Genomic DNA, 23340 nt, shown 5'->3' with positions numbered 1-23340 from the left:
CCCTGAGCCTCTGCAAACGTGCATTACCATGCAGGTCATAACTGACCTCCTTGCTGATTTTCACACCCAGTCCCTGAATTAGTTTACAATTTTGTGTTAATTCTATAATTGATAATCTCATTATTAGAGGACATGCTTAATACTCATTTTTAAATAGATTAATTCTGTGGTGAATGATAAAATCAAAATCACTGGGAACATTTGAACTGTACAGAGCATGATAAGAAATGGTTAAATATTGGTTAATTCTGGTTGCCCACATGTGCAATTGACTCCTGCTGAAGTTCTCATTACTACATTCTCATGGGCACCACAATCGCACACCAACTATAAGTAGATTAACTGTGTAATTTTCTAATCTTGCCTCAAGCTCAACCTTTACCTGTACTGTTGGGGTCATTCCATTTGGGACTGCAAGATACTTTAAGATTGAATTGATGCCCCTTCTAGTATTTCACTGTACTTACACATAGACATATTATTAACTTTCCAATCAGCTCAGATTTTCTTAATGAGATAACATTGGTGTAATTGCTTAGCTTATGATAAGTGCTGTATTTCATTACTCTCCAGCAGTCATTCTGTGCCTTGAATCAAACTAAATGCAGAGCTGGAAAATTTAAGAATTCAAGTATCGGTGACAAATAGTTAAAGGTATAAACACATCATCTTGACCAAGCTTGAACCTTTAAACCCACATGGTAGGTTTTCACAATTAGATGGCTAGCTGAGCACAACTTGCATTATGTTGGAAGAGATCCCAAATCTTGCTGCAGCTAGAATTATTCAGCAACTGCAGTTCGACCTAGTTTTGATGGAGGGAATTAGCAGCAGACTGAATAATTCCATGTCCACAATTGCAATTGCTTTAAGTGAAACAGCATGCATGTATTATGTGAATATCTTTATTATACTGGTGTAAAAGAGAATGTATTTAATTGTCATTGCGCTCTAAACATGGAGCCATTGTACTGATAACTAAATTGAATTCAATACATGAAAATGACACTACTCACTCAGATTTCTTTCAGCTATAAATAAACAGATGCCTGCTGCACTGCTGTCAAAGCTCCACAGAGCACTAAGTGTGTTAGCATTTGTCAGCAAAAGTGTCTACAAGTATGCCATTCCAAAAATGCAGTATTCACTCTATCACAGTTGAAATTAAAGAATCTTTAAATTGATGTCTGTAGATCCAGGTTATTTACATTCACTGTGATATTATTAGGTGGACAAGATGGAGGAATTGTGCTTCATCCATATCATTTTAGTCTGTTCAGAATATATGCATTTAAATAAAGAGTTGAATCCCAGTGGTCAAAATAATTTGTTCTCTAATTTTGCATATGTCTCTTTCCATTTACTTTTCCTGAGGATGTTAATCGGTTGCTTTTAACCATTTACTCAAATAAGAACATACTCACTTTTTCATGCACTGAAATTTTGATGACCTACTTTTTTTCCCCTGTAGGTTACAGTAGAAAATCTATAATGTTAGGTATAGATCTTCTGTAAACTGCATTCTGAGCAATGTCGGTTGAATTACTTAATCCTGCAACTATGTTATTCACCCTGAGTTTGTACTCATGGCAGTCTATATCGAGTAATTTGATCAAAGGAAATGAAAGGTTAAAAATAGCACATTGATAGTGATCAATTAAATGTAAATGTAAGTAACCTAATAAAAAATAGTTTGTTCCCATTCTTCGGTTGTGCAAGCTTGAAAATTATGCCATTTCAAATGATCTGTGTAACTGCTTTATAGGAGACTGAAGTGGGCTGAGGATTGATGTTCTGCAGTCACAAGTTCCTAATTTTGCAGATAAAATGATGCAAATGCATCAGATATAGATAATAGTATCAGATTTAAATGTGGCAATTCAATACCACTTCACTCATAATATTATGTGCGGGGATCACTGGGCGGCACGGACTTGGAGGGCCGAAAAGGCCTGTTTCCGGCTGTATATATATGATATGATATGATGATATTAGGTTTATGTCTAATTTCCTCTTTAAAATATATATGTGCATCATTTTAGCAACATAGTTAGGAATGTGATTGCAGCACAACAAACCTCAGCCCACTTCCCTCTCCTGTAAACCAATTAAGCAAATCAATTGGAATGGCATGATTGTATTAAAGAAGGTTGATGTGCAAGACTGAGCATCCTTCAGATCTTTGTGTGATGTATGTAAAATACTATCAAACACAATTTCCTTGTTCCCCTGGTCATCTGCCTCAATAATATTGCAGATTTCAACATGCAATATAAATGTGTTTAAATGTGGGAAATGTGTTGCAAACTTGGAAAGAATACGAGGTGTTTGTGACCAGAACACAGATTCGTCAGCTAGATTTCCCAGCACTTTTTTAAAAAGCTGCTTTCTTTTCTGAGCAAAGCTACATTGACTGCACTGTGTCATTTTAAATACTTCAGCACATTTATTTGTTCGGAGATTTCTCATGCTCTCAATATCTTTTGGACACGCTGTTCTGTTTTGATCGCGGCTGATGTTGATTTAAAATTATTTACATTCTGTCCCTAGCTACTGCTGCTTCCACTGAGCAGAACCCTGTCATTATCATCGCTGTGGTCGCTGTGGCAGGGACCATCATCCTGGTCTTCATGGTGTTTGGCTTCATTATTGGACGAAGGTATGGAACTAAGGAACATGCCGAGCCGGGTCACACACTTGAGGGGTACGTGATCGTGGTGTACATAGTAACAGGGCATCCGGTTGCGGGAGAGGGGAGGATTGCAACGTGTATAATTGCTGTATATACAAAGCAGTGTAGAATATATGGGATCCTTAAACCTTCAACAATTTTGCTGCAATAGGTGGAAAGCAAGGTCAGCTATATATAGAATAACAGGCGGTCAGGTGGAATAGTGACGTTTACAGTTTTTGGTGAGGTGCAAATGCAAAAGATAAACCATTGATTAATCCAATACACCTTCAGTTTGTTCAACGTTTTTGTGGTATATGACATTTGTCCTCTGCAAATCACTTTTGTTGCATGGTTTTCATATCTTTTAATTCAAGTCTGAATAATTTTATCTCTTCCATTAATTTCTCATGTCATATTGCACGGTTACCACAGGTATATCTCAGGACTCCATCTTTGCTTTTGTTTTCTTTGTACTTCATGTCATTGATGTGCAAACCCTTGGTAACTTCTCATGCAAGCACAGAACCTAGATCCACACAGTCTAGAAACATTCTCCCTCAGCTCAGATATTTTGGGGTGCTATGTAAATTAAAGACTTCCTTTAAAATAGAAACAAAATGCTGGAGTAACTCGGCGGGCCAGGCAGCATCTCTGGAGAGAAGGAATGGGTGACGTTTCGGGTCGAGATCCTTCTTCAGACTCGACCCGAAACATCACCCATTCTGTTTCTCCAGAGATGCTGCCTGTCCCGCTGAGTGACTCCAGCATTTTGTGTCTAGCTTTGGTTTAAACCAGGATCTGCAGTGCCTTCTTACACACTTTCTTTCTTTAATTCTGCTTTGAACATCAACTCTTTTAACTCGTAATGAAACTTGAAGTTGAAGTTTCATTCACCTCACATTCGAGACAAAACAAAGCCATCCGCTGACCGTCACTGACATTTCTGTGCCACCGACCTCTGCTCCATCACCCGAGAACCCTTTATCTTGGCGCCTGTTTCCATTTCTTTTTAAATGCCATCTAAAAAAAAATACCCGCCATGCTTTGGGCCCTCACCCCTAAACTACTGTTTCCCTTTTTCTCCTGCTTGATGTTCATCTTTCTTCCATCGTGTGAAGCATTCTGAGATGTTTTCCTTACGTGAGGAGAGCAATAGAAATGTAAGTCGTTGTTGCTGTTGTTGTACTTTCCTTCCTTATTATCAATGGTAATTGCCTGGCACGGTATCAGAAATGACATTGGAGAAACAGAGCAGAACACTGGCTGAATGGCACAAAGGAGAAAACTGAGATGTCTGGTGTCAGGAATACTCCCCTCCAAGACACACTTCCAGTTCTTTCTGACTTGTGTACATTTACCCCACATGCATGCAGAGTAAATACACTATTTTGGTATATGGGCAATCGTCTATCATACATTAGGAACATCACTTGCTAATGGTAAAGTTAACACTTCCATGAAGTTTTACAAGGGTGGAAAAAATAATATATTAGTAACTCAGTAAAATTGATGGGGTCAAACCTCTTCTAAGTTCCACATGTATCTGCTTATAGATGAACCAATAACTTGTTCTGTTTTGGGAGCAGAATTGGTCTATTTTGGCCCATCAAGTCTACTCTGCCATTCAATCATGGCTGATCTATCTTTTCCTCTCAACCCCATTCTCCTGTATTCTCCCCATAATGCCTGATGCCATCAAAGGCTCTAAAGTGACCATGTGCTTTGCAGGACACTAGTTGCAGGACGCTTGCTACCCAATGTCTCAGAGTCCAGCAGAGACACGGACATCCAGAGATCACCCAGATCTCAGGTTGCGAAATCTGCCAGCTGATCCCATGTCAGGTTAACCCTGCATGAGCCAATCAGAATTAATGGGAGAATTCGGCTTTTGCTACATAATAGTTGGGATAACTCGATTGAGTTGTTATTAAGTGTATATGAAAGTGTACCTGTTTTCAATTAGTAGTTTCCTTAAAATATTTAATGTTCTTTCAGCTTTATTATTATTTGAAACGGGTCCTATAAGGTTTTGAACATTTGTGAACAATGACAGTTTTGACAACTGCTGAACCTTTGGGTATGAGATCTCACCAGCTGTCAAAGCCATTATGTCAGAGTGGCAGGTCACTTGTGTTGGGAGAAGCCCTGGACTGCCCTTGTCCATACCAATGGGATCTGGCCTCTCAGCAGAGGACCCTGCAGTGAAATGCACTCCAATGACCTTGGACCAGGGAAAGATTTTCAACTGGTGTCCAATATCAGGTTTAGGTCCACAAGATATTTACTCTGCTTGTTTGAATGCAGAAAAATGTTCATATTGGGAAATTGTTTTTTTTCAAAAAATATGCCCCAGATATATTGTGGTTATTGCATCAATAACATGTACATCTTGAAATTCATTCATCAGTCTGTCATCTATCTGTCTGTAGTGCTAACTGCATTATTTGGTAGTGACAGAGTGTTTTGCTTTGCTTTAAAGATTCATAACATTCGCTGTGGTATATTGTCCCTACCAAGTTACATGTTTAATAACTTTAGAGATACAGCGAGGAAACAGGCCCTTCGGCCCACCGATTTTGCGATGACGAGTGATCACCCTATACACTAGCACTATCTTACATGCACTAAGGACAATTAACTATTTTGACCGAAGCCAATTAACCTACAAACCACTATGTCTTGGATTGTGGGAGGAAACCGGATCGCCTGGAGAAAATCCATAAGGCCACAAGGAGAATGTACAAACTCTGTACAGACAGCACCTGCAGTTCGGATCAAACCTAGATCTCTGGTGCTGTAAGACAGCAAATCCACCGCTGCGCCACTGTGCTGCTCTCCAATGCTACTGACCAGTGGTGCATTTCCGGGAAGCAAAGACAATTTAAATTGTAACTCAGATTTTCTATGTCCCAACCTAGCATAGGGTCAGGCTCCACATTGTACACTAATATATATAAATCAGTATGCATTACAACTACAAAACCCTGCACCATTCAAATATATGCAATGCACGCAGAATGCCTCCCTTGTCTGGGTCACAGTATAAGCATACAGTCTTGGATAAAACACTATCACACAACTTAAACACAAAATAATCTACTTTGCATAATTGTATACTAAACAGAGCCAGCTGCACACTAAAGCACAATATAATGCTCCCAACAATGAAGTAAAAAAACAGATATAGAAAGAATGAAATTCAGCTTTGGCAGATGTAGAGGATTGTAGATTGATCCCTCCTTTAATGCCTTCTGAATGACCTCATCATGGAGTTAAATTAAGCACAACATGAAATGGGCAGCTCATCTACTACCATCTTTCATCAACCTCTTCTAGGCTGAATTTCTCCCTAAAATAAACATACAATACAAAGGCTTTTAGCACCAGGATAGTATCTTCAAGATGAGCACGAACAAAAGAAAAGGAGTATTCTGCAGCAATGCATGAATAAAGATCGAGGCACACTGTCTAAAATTGAATATGAACATCGACAGTCTAGGTGCAGTTTACGCTGAATTTTATGCTGAACAGCGAATCCAATCATTTAGACCTGTAGCAAATGCAGGCATCTATATTAGCCAGTCAAAGCAAAGCATATCGAAGCAGTACTATCTTTGATGAGTTGTCTCATTTTCTTATTCAGACACTGCGGCTACAGCAAAGCTGAACAAGAAGGGGATGAGGAGCTCTATTTCCACTGTAAGTGTCCTAATTAAGCCTCTAATGTGAAGGAAAAACTGGGCCTTTTTCCAATTCACCTTCATTCTCTGCAACCCTTACTCAACAATATCTTATATTTCCTCTCCCCCTACATCCCAACCCTTTCATCTTTACACCCTGTAATAACTTAATGTGGAAATAATGAACTAGTGTAATGTGGAAAAAAGTTTGAGAAGTATTCTGGCTTTATTTTTAGTGATTAAACTACATTATTTCCATTAAGTCCGAGACTTTGAAACTCATATTGAAATTGCTACAGTCAACATAAGTGGTGTATAAAATGAAGACGTTACTGTAAAGAAGGCATGAATATGTTTTTAGTTGGTGGATAATTTTCTGATAATTTGCACTGAGTAGTTTATTCATTTCTGTGTTCAAACAGCACTAACTGCCATCAACATTTAAAGCTGCATTGTGGTATCTGTGTTAATAGAAAATGCACTAATAGCAGATCAGAGATATGGTGATAGCTTTTCAAGGTTCAATTCATCCTCTCCCATTGATGGACTGTCCATGCTTAAAGCACGCTATATGATTCAAGAAGGCGATGTAGTATATTCCAGTACATGCTGTTTTTATTTCAGCTTTCCAGTTTTCACAGCTTTTTTCTTTTGAAAATAGTATGTAAATTTGGCAAAGAGAGAGCATAGGTGAAATTGAACTGAAATTCAGAGGTAACAACACCGGAAACACAATGTTCTTATGTTGCAGAACAACCCTACCAGAACTGAGCTGGAATAAATTTTGGATTGAACTGCTTTTTGGTGTTCAAGGTGGCTGCCAGATATAGCTGCTAGGCTCTTCAAATATTCAGTTCTTCCTTTATCCTTGCCATTTTCTTATAATAATAGAGAAGGAGGACACAAGGCCCAACAGGTCCATGCCAGGACTCAAAGAAGCAGTGTCATTACTAGGGTTGGCAACTGTACCGTATTAGCCGGGGCATCCCGTATTTTGGGCTAAATTGGTTTGTCCCGTACGGGATCATCCTTGTCCCGTATTTGGCCTGGGGGGGGCGCTATAGGCTCTGGACACTGTAGGCTCGGGGGCCGCTGTGGGCTCGGACAGTGTAGGCTAATGGAGTGTGTTTGGGGAGCAGGGCCGAGTGTGTTCGCTGAACGGAGATTGTGTAGCAACGCGCCTCCCAGCCCGGGCGGCCGCCATTGGTGGCGGGAGCACGTGGCCATTGGCTGCGTGAGGTCACGGACGGTGACTTCACCTTTTATCCCTTATTTGGGAGTTAGAAAGTTGGCAACCCTAATCATTACGTACATAGAAAAACACAACGCAGGAGCGGTTCCTGCAGTCCACAATGTTCATGTTGAACGTGATGCTAAATTAACCTAATCTCCTACGTCTGCATATGATCTATATCCCTTCACTCCATGCATATCCATATGCCCCAAACCCCTCAAATGCCACTATCATATCTGCTTCCACCCCCACTCCTGGCAGTGGGTTCCAAACACCCACCACCCTGTGTAAAAATGACATCTCCTTTAAACTTTGCCCCCCCCCCCCCTCACCTTAAAGCTGTGCATCTAATCTTTGGCATTTCCACCCCAGGAAAAAGGATGCTGTCTGTATACCCCACCTATGCCTCATGATGTTAATGACTTCTGTCAGGACTCCCCACAGTCTCCGATGATCCAGGGGAAACAATCCAAGTCTGTCCATCCTCTCCTGATAGTTAATACCCTCTAATCCAAGCAGCATTCCGGTAAATGTCATCAAAGCCTCTACATCCTTCCTGTGAGGGGGTGACCATTAATCCCATTCTTCTTCTTTCCCTGCAACAAACCCTCTCTTACACATGTGCATAAACTCTCCTTTGATTCTTTTTGCCATCAACGAAACCAAGAGGTAATTTACAGTAGCTGATCTAGGAAGTTGGCGATTAAGCTGAGGCAAGACAGGTTTCTTCTCTTATGTTGAATTGGAGAATGTTCTCTCCTTCAACTTTTGACAACAGAGCAGAATTCCTTATTTTGCAGTGAAATACTTTTATTTAAAGGTAAGATTAAGGCTATCTTAATGTAATAGCTGACACCAGGAGCTTCTTTCTGTTTCTCTAACTATTCCTGCTATGAACTAAAGCCTACATTATGCTCGTCATCATAAACCATGAATTCATCCTCAGCTTGAGCAAGGATTTAGAGATTGCTAACTAAAGATAGGGAACTTCAGATTTATGGGAAGCTTTAAGGAAAAAGCTGTGCTTGTTTGGAAAAGGAAAATTTAAAGGGAGGTTTAATAGTAGTGTTTAAAAAAAGGGTTTTGAAAGAGAACATGGAAACAAATTACCCTGTGTAGTCATTTACTAAAATTCACACATTAAAGGTAATTGTGAGAACTCCAGAGGGAAGATGAGGAAATTATTTTAAATGTACACATTTAAATCCTAAAAATAGAATAATTTGCAATTTTACACTTGTCCAAAGGTTATTTTATGTCTTTGTTTCAATTGAATTGACTGTGAACATTAATCAGCAGTGCTTCAGTGTACATATATACGTGAACGCTCTGTGTGGTTTTACATGCATGATGGGCGGCTAGGTTAAGTGAATGTGCAATGAACAGCTAATAGAACATATTCTAAGAAATTATAAAGTTGCCCATTTTGCAAGAAAAAATATAAATGTATATTAGAGGGTGAGAGTTTGCAGAGGTTGAGATGCAGTGGAATTTCGGTCTTAGTTCATGATACATAAAAAGATTTGTAAGCAGATGCAGCAAGTAATTAGGAATGCTAGAAAAATATTATTTATTGTGAGGGGAAGCTAATGCAAAGTAAGGGGGGTGGGGGGATTATGGTTCAGTAACACAGGGGACTGATTGGGCCTTTGACAAGGTTCCACATAGGAGATTAGTGGGCAAAATTAGAGCACATGGTATTGGAGGTAGGGTACTGACATGGATAGAAAATTAGTTGACAGACAGAAAGCAAAGAGTGGAGATAAATGGGTCCCTTTCAGAATGGCAGGAGGTAACTAGTGGGGTACCACAAGGCTCGGTGCTGGGACCGCAGCTATTTACAATATACATTAATGACTTGGATGAAGGGATTAAAAGTACCATTAGCAAATTTGCAGATGATACAAAGCTGGGTGGTAGTGTGAACTGTGAGGAAGATGCTATGTGGTTGCAGGGTGACTTGGACAGGTTCTGTGAGTGGGTGGATGCATGGCAGATGCAGTTTAATGTGGATAAGTGTGAGGTTATCCACTTTGGTGGTAAGAATAGGAAGGCAGAGTATTATCTGAATGGTGTCAAGTTAGGAAAAGGGGATGTACAACGAGATCTGGGTGTCCTAGTGCATCAGTCACTGAATGGAAGCATGCAGGTACAGCAGGCAGTGAAGAAAGCCAATGGAATGTTGGCCTTCATAACAAGAGGAGTTGAGTAGAGGAGCAAAGAGGTCCTTCTGCAGTTGTACAGGGCCCTAGTGAGACCGCACCTGGAGTACTGTGTGCAGTTTTGGTCTCCAAATTTGAGGAAGGATATTCTTGCTATTGAGGGCGTGCAGCGTAGGTTTACTAGGTTAATTCCCAGAATGGCGGGACTGTCAAATGTTGAAAGACTGGAGCGACGAGGCTTGTATACACTGGAATTTAGAAGGATGAGAGGAGATCTTATCGAAACGTTTAAAGATTATTAAGGGGTTGGACACGTTAGAGGCAGGAAACATGTTCCCAATGTTGGGGGAGTCCAGAACAAGGGGTCACAGTTTAAGAATAAGGGGTAGGCCATTTAGAACTGAAATGAGGAAAAACTTTTTCAGTCAGAGAGTTGTGAATCTGTGGTATTCTCTGCTGCAGAAGGCAGTGGAGGCCAATTCTCTGAATGCATTCAAGAGAGAGCTCGATAGAGCTCTTAAGGATAGTGGAGTCATGGGGTATGGGGAGAAGGCAGGAACAGGGTACGATTGGGAATGATCAGCCATGATCACATTGAATGGCGGTGCTGGCTCGAAGGGCCGAATTGTCTCCTCCTGCATCTATTGTCTATTGACTCATGAAGGTACATTATTGCATCGAATGCAGTGAACTTGTTGAGGAGTCATAGTGCGGAAATAGGCCTTTCGGCCCAACCTGCCCACACCGGCCAACATGTCCCAGCTATACTAGTCCCACCTGCCTGCGCTTGGTCCATATCTCTCCAAAACTGTTCTATCCATGTAAAGGAGTGATGCGTCTCTATCTCTTGAGCTACTTGGTTTCACCTTGTAGGAAGTGATGGGGCACAAACCCTGCCACAGAGGCCAGGCATCCACCTGAGCCTCCAGCTTAGTCCAGAAGTGTCTCTTTGCACTCACAGTGGCTTTTAAAGACCCGATGATCTTGATCTCCTCTGTCGATCTTGGTCTCTCCATGTCAGAAGCTCCAGAAGACATGAGTTCCGAGTCAGCAACACTAAAAACATTTCAAAATATGGCATTTTCATTTCCATTTGCAAAGTAAATTCCATTGAAGTCTATGAAATGAAATTTGGAGGCAGACTGTAATATGCTAATGTATGTACGTCGCCAATTTAGCATTGCCAACGGAAGATGAATTTCTATGCAAATGTCTCCAATAGCCCGATTTTGCAATCATGACTAGCACAAGACAAATGGGCAACTTATTCATCTGACTGCATTGAGTACAGATTGCCTTTCATAGCAGTAGATTTAGCCAGTATACAATATTGTAGGAAAAATGGTCAGTCAGTTGACATCAGGTAGATCCATAAATGGAGTAATAAACTCCATTTTAAGACCCAATTTTTCATTGACATTGCCACCCAGGTTTGGAAAAGGTATCCCTCTCTAATTCAGCAGCAACCTCGGGAATAGATAAACCAACTGTAAATGAGAACAGGGAGAATCAATTGACATGCAGTCACTGTAATTTTCACAAACGTTGCTTGTAAGTAATGCATAGTGCAAAATGGATTTTTATTTCCGCCATAAACCTCTGTGCACTCAGTCCAATGAAGCAATAAATGTTCTTGTGCTTATTGTATTGTAAAACCATTTGACTTCTGTTGGAGTACTTCTCATCCTGGGGTTTTTTATATTTTCCAGTTTTATGTAGTATCCTAGAGGCACCCAGCAAAGCTGCCAATTTCTGTAATTATCACATTTATTGGGCATTTTATGTTTTAAAAGTCAATGAATTGCAACTCAGTCCACAACAATGTTACCGTGAATGTAAACAGTTTCCAAATTGATTTCTAAGTTCCTTCTGCTGCCTGTGTGTGCCCTTGTCTGTAACAGCATGGATGTTTCCTTATGTATCAATTGTAGGCATTCTCTAACCTCCTTCATCCTTCTTCATTCCGGACAAGGTCAGAAGATTTATGCTCCATGATGCCTTCTCCACTCTGGGCTTTTTAAATTTCCGTCAATCACCCTAAACTATCAAGTACTTAGTGATCGCAACCGAAAACCGAGTCAATTTCTTTCTCTCCTCCCAAACATTTTACCGTTCATTAAGGGTCTTGACCCAAAATGTTACCTGTCCATTCACTCTTTTTGCCTGACCCACTAAGCTCTTCCAGCACTTTGTGTTTTGCTCATGATTCCAGCATTTGCAGTTCCTTGTGTTTGCCATTCATTTGTGTTTGCTTCCAAGAAAAAAAAAACTTTGTGAGGTTTTCCGATGATTATTTCATGGGTGTGGGCATCACAGCTGAGCCCAAACCTGTCCTCCTGACAGCTACAGGGACTTAGCCATCACAGGAATTATAAGAGTTATGATCAGGGAACTCCTAATTTTTCCCTACCCCACACCAATGAACGCTGAGCACTGTTGTAATACTCGAAGGTATCGCAAAATGCTGGAGTAACTCAGCGGGTCAGGCAGCATCTCTGGAGAGAAAAAATGGGTGACGTTTCGGGTTGAGACCCTTCTTCAGACTGAAGAAGGGTCTCGACCCGAAACGTCACCCATTTCTTCTCTCCAGAGATGCTGCCTGACTCACTGAGTTACTCCAGCATTTTGTGATACCTTCGATTTGTACCAGCATCTGCAGTTATTTTCCTACACTGTTGTAATACTGCTACAATAACTGAGATTAGGACAACAGAGGGATTGAATTTGGGATATCCTTAGTTGGGCATATTTTACACCGAGCTCTTTTTAAAAAAATCATGAACAAACATTAATTTTGACTACCATGTACAGGGTGAATTATTCTGACTTAAATACCTTTTAGTTAGAGGCATTAGAACCCTGCATGCTCTTCAAGACTGGAATAAAATACTAACTAGATAACAGCTGGTTATTTATAGCGTGTAGGAGAAAATTGACTGGGGAATTAGTGTCTTCAATTTGAGCTCTGAAGGAAAGTTGATCCAATGCTGGTATGAAAACTGATATAGAAGGGTATTTTTAAATGTGTATACTGGAGAGTTGAAATAAAAAGACACTGCATATTTCACATTGAGATTTTGCAACACAATCACAAGATGCAAGTTCACTTGTTAATAGAAAATGAGAGTTCCGCATAGTGTTATTTTAATCACCATTGTAAATGTGAGATTCAACTGGTTGATTTGTAATGGCCATCCCAGTCTAGCCTTTTTTCTATAGCTCCAGTGAAGTATTTCTAAACATTACCTACCCAGTAGTGGATGGACTTAAGATTTATTTCCACAATTCTCTGTGCAGACAGGTAGGGATCCAAAATACAGTGATCCATTCTATCCCAACCGTCGTGTCAATAGTGTAAGGCACTCATGGTGCTTCTCAGTGACCCAACTAGCAGTTTACATTTTTCTCTCAGTTCAGAGTCTTAACCAGAAATGCAAATGCAATTTCAAATTCAATAGTTTAATAGTGCTTTATTTGTCACACATGCAACTGCATTGTAAAACATTTTTTTGCATATATTACACATGCAGGCACCGCCAATATTGGCGCCATTATTCAAAGTCTGGTCGGTCCGTGCTCGGTGTACTGAGCAGTTCCCACGAACTAACGTCCCTCTCCACTCCTCGTGTGGCCATCTTTGTGTGCTGCGGGTGCCTCCTGCAGCCGACCTTGAAGGCGCTGGAGGCATTAAAACTCAAACTGTCTCCAGAAAGTCAGCTAGGAATTGAATAAATGTCATGTCAGCACATTTATTTGCACAAATCCTCTGGTTACTGATAATGCATCTCATCAGTCAATCTGATTTTAATGCTTTCTGATCAGTTCATTTGATTTTAATGCTTGGTTAATGGGATCATTTTTCAGCCATTCCTTGTCACTGAATTGGTGCAAATCTCGAGCGAAATGTAGTTTTGTTCCATCACATGGTAGCAACACATTGCAATTCATCACAATCAATCTTCCCTCACTTTACCCCAGTTAAATTACCAGGTTCAAGAACATACATCGATCCCGAAACCTACGAGGATCCAAACCGGGCAGTTCATCAGTTTGCCAAGGAACTAGATGCTTCCTGCATTAAGATCGAAAGAGTGATTGGAGCAGGTGAGTCTATAACTGATGGGTCATTGAACTATTCCACTTAAGTAATATTGGAAGCCATGAATCTTATGTGACAGCACTGTATCTCAGAGTATGAGAGCCTCATGATATTTATCATTTTGAGCTGTGATTCAACAGATGTCAAAAGACAAGATTGAGGTTTCTTCCAGCCTGCACCTTATAAGAGATCAAATATAGAATACCTTTTTTTTTTTGGGGGGGGGGGGGGGAAAGTACCATGAGCCCAATAATCCTTGCCTTAGAAATATTAACTGCATCTGCCTATCTTATATTTTGATCTATTTCTGTTCCAAAAGCAGACTTAACTCATTATTTTTGGACACATTAGCACACTGCCATTAGACAGGCCTGTTGCTAGTAACTTACCCAAAGTAGCCAATAAACTGAAAATAGTGCATTCCACCAGACTTCTGTTTTACTTATATATGTTTTCCGCATTTCTGATTGAAGTGGAGATGTGGCGGCACAGTACAGTTACTACTGCCTTGCAGCGTCAGAGTCTCTGGTTCGATCTTGACCATGGAGACGGTCTGTATGGAGTTTGGACATTCTCCCTGTGACCACGTGGATTTTCTCCATGTGCTCCAGTTTCCTCCCACATTCCAAAGACTTGTAGGCTACTTGGCTTCTGTAAATTGTCCCCATTGTGTAGCATTGAACTAGTATACAAGCGATCGCTGCTTGGCATGGACTCTGTGGGCCCATTTCCATACAGTGTCACATATTTTAGCAAAAAAATATTTTTTTGCAGAATTTTGATCCTTAGTTTAAAGATCAATATTTTGCAAAAAAATATCTTTATGCTAAAATATCTAAACTTATTATTAAAGGAGAAAGCAGATTTCCAAATAGCAAAGCCTTGTTACTACTAGGGTAAGATTGCATTCATGTCTTTTGCCTTTTGCATGGGGGTTAACATTTCACATAAATATCTAGAGGAAATTCCCCACTACGGGAGAGATGGGACTATTTATTCAACAGGTCGTGAGGACTGAGACCTCATGATGCCACTGAAAGAAAACAAGTTTAGTTTAGAGACACAGTTCGGAAACAGGCCCTTTGGCCCACCGAGTTCGCGCCAACCCAGCTATCCCCGCACATTAACACTCTCCTACACACACTAGGGATAATACACATACACCAAGCCCAATTAATATAACAAACCTGTACGGATTTGGAGTGTGGGAGGAAACCAAAGATCACGGCAAAAACTCTGTACATACAAGCATCCGTAGTCAGGATTGAACCCTGGTCCCTGGTACTGTATGGCAGCAAATCTACCTCTGCGCCACCGTGCCGCCCTTATACACATAATGCATTGTCCAATGGAAGTAATCAAAAAGTGAAGAACCAAGTTTCATCTGCCAGGTAACCAGATTCTTACCTGTAAAACAAGCGAGCAGGAGTTGGAAACCTTAGTGCATAGGGGTGGAACTGGAGGGTTGCCATGGTTGCAATTGGGAAGTAACACATGGCCCTTTCATTGCTAACCCAGACGATCCTGCTATTTTTTCAGGTGGGTCTATAAATGAACAAGCAGACTATCTATTAATATCAAGTGATCCTTTAAAAGAGACAACAGGGAAGCTGGCAAATGACTAAAGACATTTTTGACTTTGTGAGGACAGGAATAGTAGAAGCTCATAAAAATTCCTATCCCTACTGCAGGCCCACACAAGGGCCTTGCCAATTCCCCCCCTCCTCCGATGCTGCTGGATTAAGTGTAGGGAGAGATGCCTCACCCTCCCTAATTGGAAGCCTGCAACATGACATCCACTTGGAAACTGCAGCTCAACAGAAGATTATATACGAGGACAGATTCTCCAACAATTGTGCCTCTCAGCCCTGGGTCAGGATAAATTCAAGAATTGCCCCCATTTTTGAATGTGTGTTCTCACAAATCATTAATAATATACCCCTGCGCAGAAATAGTTCAACATTTACAATCTGGGTCAGTTTTATAGGTTGGGCTCTTTGATGGGGTTAAAATTTATTTTTGTTTTGAAAGTGTCACTACTCGTATATCACAGTTATACCCTTAACATTGGCTCTGTATAAGAATGGAAGCAAAGTGAAGGCTCAAATTTGGAAATAATAAATGATGCTGTGCCTTCAGTGTGGCCACTCTGTCTTTCTCCAAACAAGGCTGTTAACCAGACGCCCTTTGCACAGTGCAAGAAATATCAGTTTATGCCTGCCTATGGTTAACTGCAACATTAACTAGCATCCAGATCGACCCGGGTTCAATCCTGACTATGGGTGCAGTCTGTATGGAGTTTGTACATTCTCCCCATGACCTGCATGGGTTTTGTCCGGGTGCTCCGATTTACTCCCACACTCCAAAGATGTACAGGTTTGTGGGTTAATTGGCTTGGTAAAATTGTAAATTATCCCTAGTGTGTGTAGGATACTGTTAGTGTGCGGGGATTGCTGGTCGGCACGGATTCGGTGGGTCGAAGAGCATGTTTCTGCACTGTATCTCTAAACTAAACTAAATCTACGCAACAAAGGTCGACACAAAATGCTGGAGTAAATCAGCGGGACAGGCAGCATCTCTGGAGAGAAGGAATGGGTGCCGTTTCGGGTCGAGACGTCTGAAGAAGGGTCTTGACCCAAAACGTCACCCATTCCTTCTCTCCAGAGATGCTGCCTGTCCCATTGAGTTACTCCAGCATTTTGTGTCTACCTTCGATTTAAACCAGCATCTGCAGTTCTTTCCTACACATTAAATTTATGCAACTGCTTGTAAGCACTTTTTAGCATTGCCATCCTCTAATGCAACTGAAAATGATATATTAACTGGGGAAAAAACTCATTTTAGATATTAAAGATTATAGAAGGAGTGAACCTTTGCCCAGTTTCCTCCAGATAATATATCATTTTGAATTTTCATCTTCATTTTATTAGGCCAAAACCATTAGGCATGATAACTTCTGAAACTATTGAGCTTGAAATAAATTCAAGCTTAAATTCTCAATTAATTAAAGGTAATATCTAGATGACCTAATCAACAGGAAAGGTTCACTCTAGTTTATCAATGTATGACTTATATCCACCCTGTCCATACAATTGACCATTTGGGAGGCGGGCGGTATGGATTCGCCAGCTGCTGTAGATCTGCAGGCACCTTTTGCCCTGTTCAAATATGGATAACAACTGCATTTCTAACTGAAAAAGGGGAGAGGACCTGTATATTTTATCCTGCGCATCTTCACTTTAAATGAAAGTGTCCCTCTTGCTCCACAGGCGAGTTTGGAGAGGTGTGCAGTGGTCGCCTGAAGCTGCCTGGAAAAAGGGATGCACCAGTCGCAATTAAAACATTGAAAGTTGGCTTCACCGAGAAACAGCGAAGGGACTTCCTCTGTGAAGCAAGCATCATGGGACAGTTTGATCACCCCAATGTCGTTCACTTGGAAGGAGTTGTTACCAGGGGTAAGAGTCATTTGTCCATTAATTCAGCACCGGATCTTTCAAGGTTCAATCCAGACTCTTTTAAAACATAAAAAATAGGTGCAGAAGGAAGCCATTTGACCCTTTGAGCCAGCACTGCCATTCATTGTGATCATGGCTGATCATCCACAATCAGCAACCTGTGCCTGGCTTCTCCCCCTCCCCCTTGATTCCACTAGGCCCTAGAGCTCTATCTATTCACAAAATGCTGGAGTAACTCAGCAGGTCAGGCAGCATCTCAGGAGAGAATGAATGGGTGAAAGGCCCCTTTGTCCCGCCCCCCCTGACATCAGTCTGAAGAAGGGTCTCGACCCGAAACGTCACCGATTCCTTCTCTCCTGAGGTGCTCCCTGACCTGCTGAATTACTCCACCATTTTTTGCATAAATACCTTCGATTTGTACCAGCATCTGCAGTTATTTTCTTACACTAGAGCTCTATCTAAATCTCTTTTAAATTTATCCAGTGAATTGGCCTCCACTACCTTCTGTGGCAGAGAATTCCACAAATTCACAACTCTCTGGATGAAAATGTTTCTTCTCACCCCGTTTTAAATGGCCTTCCCTTTATTCTAAGACTGTGGTCCCTGGTTCTGGACTCCAACATTGGAAACACTTTTCCTGCATCTAGCTTGTCCAGTCCTTTTATAATTTTATACGTCTCTATAAGATCCCCTCTCATCCTTCTAAACTTCAGTGAATACAAGCCCAGCCTTTCCTCATATGACAGTCCCACCATCCCAGGGATTAACCTCATGAACCTACCTATTTGTTTTCCAATAGGTCTTTTCTACCTCAAATATTGACTAATTCCCTTCAGAATGCAGCTCTGTTTCGGTTTCCGGCAATCTAACAAGCACACCAGTCCACCTCCTAATACTGCACATGTGCCGTTATTTTTCTTCCAAACAAATCTTTTTATCAACTATTCAGCCTTGGGAAAAGATATTTCTTTGTTTTCCTGAATATTAACCCTTCACAATTTTAATCACATCGAGCAAAGTTTCACTGCTGTTCTAATGAGAATCACCCTGAGTTCTCCATTGTGTCCACGTGATTGTAATCCCTGTAACAAACTTAATTAGGTTGAATCTGCAGGCATCTTCATATTTTCTATGTTTACTTCATGGTTAAATCTGAAGTACTTTCCTTTCTTCACTTTCAGAAGAGAACCTTGCATTTTCCCAGTCCTATTTTATTTTTCTCTGTCATCTTTTACATTTAAGTGTTTTTGCCAAGTTAGTATGAGTTTTGTACATGAGCTCATCAGGCAAGTACAGTATGATCTGTCTGGATAACGGGGAAAACATTTTTTTTGTAAGAAGTAACCAGAAAGGTTGATGAGGGCAAAGTTGTAGATGTTATCTATATAGACTTCCGCAATGCATTTGATAAGGTTCCACATGGAATGCTGCTTTGAAAGGTTAGATTGCATTGGATCCAGGGAGAGCTAGCTGACTGGATCCTTTGGCTACATAGAAGGAAGTAGAGGGTGATAGTGGATGGTTGTTTTTTTGGACTATGACTAATGGTGTATCTCAGGGATTGGTGCTGGGCCCATTGCCGTTTGTGGTTTATATCAACACTTTGGCTGAGAATGTATCAGGCATGATTAGTAAGTTTGCAGATGATACATAAATGGGTGGTATTATAGATAGTGAAGATGGTTATTAAAAAAATACTGCAGGATTTTGATTGGATGGGCATCTGGGCTGAGGAATGGTTAATGGAGTTAAATGCAGGCAAATGCATTTTCAGAAGTGAAATCAAGGCAGGATCTGCACAGTGAATGGCAGGCCCCTGTGGAGTGTTGTGGAGCAGAAGGATCAAGGAGTGGAGGTGCATAGTTCCTTGAAAGTGACATCACAGATAGATAGGGTGGTCAAGAAGGCTTTTGGTACATCGGCCTTCATCAGCCAGGGTATTGAGTATAGAAGTTGGGATGTTTATTGCAAGAGTTTTACATGAAGTTGGTGAGGTCACATTTGGAGTTCATTTTTGGTCACCCTGCTATAGGAAGGATGTTGTTAAGCTAGAATGAGTGCAGAGAAGGTTTACGAGGATGTTACTAGAACTATGAGGGGTTGAGCTGTAGGAGGGGTTGAGCAGGCTAGGAGTGTATTCCTTGGAACACAGGAGGCTGAGGGGTGATCTTGTACACCTGCACAAGAGCATGAGGGGAATAGATGGGGTGAAGACACAGAGTCCATTAACCAGAGTAGGGGAAAGAAGAACCAGAGGACATAGGTTTAAGGTGAGGGGAAATAATTAATAGGAACCTGAGGGGCAACTTTTTAACACAGAGGGTGGCGGGTATATGGAATGAGATGCGAGAGAAGCGAGTTGAGGCGGGTACTGTTATAACATTTAAAAGACATTTGGATAAGTATGTGGATAGGAAAGGTTTCGAGTAAAAGGGCCCAAAAGTGGGCATGTGGGACTAGTATAGATGGGGCATATTGGTTGGCATGGGCAGGTTGGGCCTGTTTCCCTATGTTTGACTCTACAGCAAAGATACTAGAGGAGCAATATGAACCACTCCATCAAAATCGCCTATACTGAAGTGTAGTACACAAAGGAATGTAACATCCGCCATTTTAGTAGGCAAGACCCGCCGTCCGCTATGCCTCTCGCAGCATAATCAGTGTTTTGGGGAACAGTATGTGTGATGATACCATAAAAATGCAGAATATATCTCATCTATCAATTCACAGATTTTTGTTATTTTTCTTTTTAAATGTTTCTGCCTACTAAAATGGCGCCATGACATACTACAGTTTTTAGGGTCGAGTGGTCTATCTTGCTCTGCTCCATTATCTTTGCTCTACACACAGGTTCTCCATTGATCTGCTTGTTACATTCTCTAACTCCTGCAAATTCAAAGAAGATTTACCTTTCATAAAACCATGTTGATTGGGTTTGATTACATTAAGTGTCCCCAAATGTATTTATGTATGAATCAGAAACAATTAGCATGCTGTTGCAACAAGTAGTTCGGAAGGCAAGTGGCACAATGGTCTTTATTGCAAGAGTGTTGGAGTTTAGAATTATGGAAGTATTATTACAATTGTAGTCTCTGATGGGGCAATATCTAGCGTAATGTATACAGTTTTGGTCCACTTATTGAAGGAAGGATAGGCTGGCTTTGGCGGAAATCCACAGATTCACTTGACCAATTCATGAATGAGAGGTTGTCCTTCCACAAACAGCGAAATAAAAGAGATCTATATTCTTTGGAGTTAAGAGGAATGAGGGATGATATTATTGAAACACAGAAGATCCTAGGGGAGCAGATGTAGAGATGCTTCCACTTGTGGGAGAGTCTCAAATGAGGGCACATAGTTACAAGATTAATGGGAAGTTATTTAAAGCTGAAATGCATGGTTACCACTTCTCGCAGAGAGTGGCGAGTGCTTGGAATTGTCTTCCAGTGGAGGGGGGAGATCATTTTTTTTGTGTAAAAGGGAACTAAATAAGTTTTTGATAGATGAAGGAATTTAAAGTTACGAGGAACCATTACAGAAGAGGTGGCGGGGTCTAGAACAGATCAGCTGTGGTCATATTGAATGTCAGGGTACATTTGAGAAGCCTAATGTTCTACTCCTGCTCCTAAATTCTGTTTCCCAGTAATCATGCCGCCTAGTTCTCTTTGAATAAATTGGTGCACAATAACCTGACTTGCAGCACAATAGCCTGACTTCAGCATGCTATTGATTCAACAGAACCATCTTAAGAGATATACGCACATTGAAGAATCACCCTGATCATTTGCAGAGCATCTCTATACACTAAAACTCTCATTTGTTTGTTTGTTTGTTCCTGAACGACAGCCAAAACGGAACACCACAGTGCAACAATTTTAGGCCCACCTTACTCACCGTCGTCCCTTTAGTGCTAATGAAAGAAGTTTCATTGAAATTGGTGTTATATTTTTAAAGTTTAAATCTATCTCCTAGGGAGGGAGGGGGGAGGAAGGAGGATAAGGGGGGTTGAGGGGGAGGGGAGGAGGGTGGGGGGAGGTGGGAGGGAAGGAGGGTGGAGGAGAGGGTGCTGCACCAATGCAGGAGAGGTTTGGGCCCAACGGGTCCTCTTGGTCTTTTCAATTAAAACAACAGCACTGGATGGGAACAGACTAATAAAAACTAAGAGTGTAAGGGAGAGCATGCCAGCAGTAGCAAAGATTTGAGATTATAATTGCTAAAAGATTAAAGAGGCTATCATGGACTTCTGTAATCCCATTAAGTATTGATATGAATCCTTATTTATAATATAATGTTACCCCATTTCTGGCCAGATGTAGACTGCTGTTTGGCACACTTAGCAAGGCATGGTACTTTTAACATTGCGTTCAGTCTTCTATTCATATTAGCTTCAAATAGACAATAGAAATCCAAATCCACCTATTCCATCCATTTTCAGATTGTTGCCAGCAATGAAAAACCCATTCTCCCTTTACAATGGTTTCAGGTCTGTGGCCCATCATTAGGACTGAAACTGAGACAGGTCTCAGACCTAAAAAGTTAATTGTTTCTCTCCACACAGCTGCTGTCCGACTTGCTGAGGTTTTCTGCAGTTTCTGTTTTGTTTCAGATTCCCAGCATCTGAAGTTATTTTGATTTTCAATTTAGCAGTGGTCCTCCTGCCTCTACAATCCCCTCACCAAGCAAAGTCCTGGACATGATTGCTTTACAGTCAACCTAATCCAGTCCAGAGTATGTGTGTAATATCTGCAAAACTGGTTTTAAAATATTACTTTCTCTCCCTTGTGGAACAAAGGGGTAGAATTGTGGCTTTGATATGCCTTGGAGAAACATAGAACATGCAATCTCAGTCATATCAGAAATCCTTCTCCCTTCACTTGTGATTACATCAACACATTGCTCAGATCTTTAAGTGCTACTTAATAAACAACCTGGATTGCAGACAGTTCCCGGCAGCAGCAGCAAGATTTGCCAGGTGCTCTAAAAAGTATCAAATGCATCAAACAAGATACCTTATGCAATCACCCAGAGGAACTTGTCATTTACAGTAAGCTTGCTTTCTTTCTGCAGGTAAACCAATTATGATTGTAATCGAATACATGGAGAATGGAGCGCTGGATGCATTTCTCCGGGTAAGTGACAAAACAAACAGACTTTACACATTATTGCAAAGGCATGTAATAGAAAATAGACAAAGATTTTGCATCATCTTAAAGCACATAATAGTTTTTTTTATATCAGAATGGACTAAAATTCTGTTTGTTCCAATTTATTTAAAAAATGTAACAACTAAATTGGTACAATTTTCCATAAGCTTCAGCTGGTTACATTAAAATTTAAATTTAAATGCTGTTCTTGCTCACTTGTTAAAATATTTACAAGCCTTTCCGTGGTAATAGAATAGAATGCATCGAGGTCGAAATTCACCCACCGTCTTGCACACTGAACTTGCAATAGATCAGTGGTATCACAGCTAACTCCAATTCTGAAATTTACGTTTTCATTGTCACATGTACCGAGGTACAGTGGAAAAACATGCATGCTCTCCAAACAGATCAGATATACCACACATAGATACAATCAGTTCAAACTCAACCACACTGGATAGAGCATAGGGGAAGATGTGGAGTGTAGAATATAGATCTCAGCATTGTAGCATATTGTAGCCATACAGTCATGACTGTAAATGGAATGTAGTAGGGGACTGAGAGTGCATCCTTGTCGGGCAGTAGTTTGAGAGTTACTGTTGAAGGGGGTGTACTCAACTATCTTCACTGATTGAGGTCTGTGTGTCAGAAAGATGAGGATCTTTTGGTGAGGGGGGCTGATTCTAAGGTCCCAGAGTTTGCAGACAATTTGGTTCTGTTGATGACAGAGAAACACAATTTGGAAGGAAATACAATGGTCAGCTAGTTCCACAATGTTTATTCAACACTACCAATCAAGTATAAATGTCTACCCTGAGGACATCCTTTTTTTCAGAAGTTGCAACAGCAGCACATCTAGAAACAGCTGATTTACATCCATTCAAACTATGCC

The 23340-nt window shown here is 40.8% G+C and overlaps 1 protein-coding gene across 6 annotated transcripts in view; it reads left to right on the top strand.

Annotated features, from left to right (window-relative positions):
- epha7 (eph receptor A7) overlaps positions 1-23340 on the top strand; it is a 265558-nt gene that overhangs the window by 210665 nt on the left and 31553 nt on the right. Inside the window, exons 8-13 of one of the 6 annotated variants that reach the window (XM_078399671.1) lie at positions 2551-2659; positions 3793-3834; positions 6318-6373; positions 13729-13854; positions 17119-17304; positions 22372-22433. The exons of 1 other annotated variant lie outside the window; for it this stretch is intronic. In XM_078399671.1, the coding sequence (XP_078255797.1) occupies positions 2551-2659; positions 3793-3834; positions 6318-6373; positions 13729-13854; positions 17119-17304; positions 22372-22433 (581 nt within the window). Of the gene's footprint in view, positions 1-2550; positions 2705-3792; positions 3835-6317; positions 6374-13728; positions 13855-17118; positions 17305-22371; positions 22434-23340 lie in introns of all 6 variants that reach the window. 4 more of the 6 variants (XM_078399674.1, XM_078399673.1, XM_078399672.1 and 1 more) reach the window with 4 other exon arrangements.

This window comes from Rhinoraja longicauda, chromosome 5 (genome assembly GCF_053455715.1).
Source record: "Rhinoraja longicauda isolate Sanriku21f chromosome 5, sRhiLon1.1, whole genome shotgun sequence".
NCBI lineage: Eukaryota > Metazoa > Chordata > Chondrichthyes > Rajiformes > Arhynchobatidae > Rhinoraja > Rhinoraja longicauda.
The sequence above is the reverse complement of the archived record's forward strand: the minus strand, read 5'-3'. Positions and strand labels throughout refer to the sequence as shown.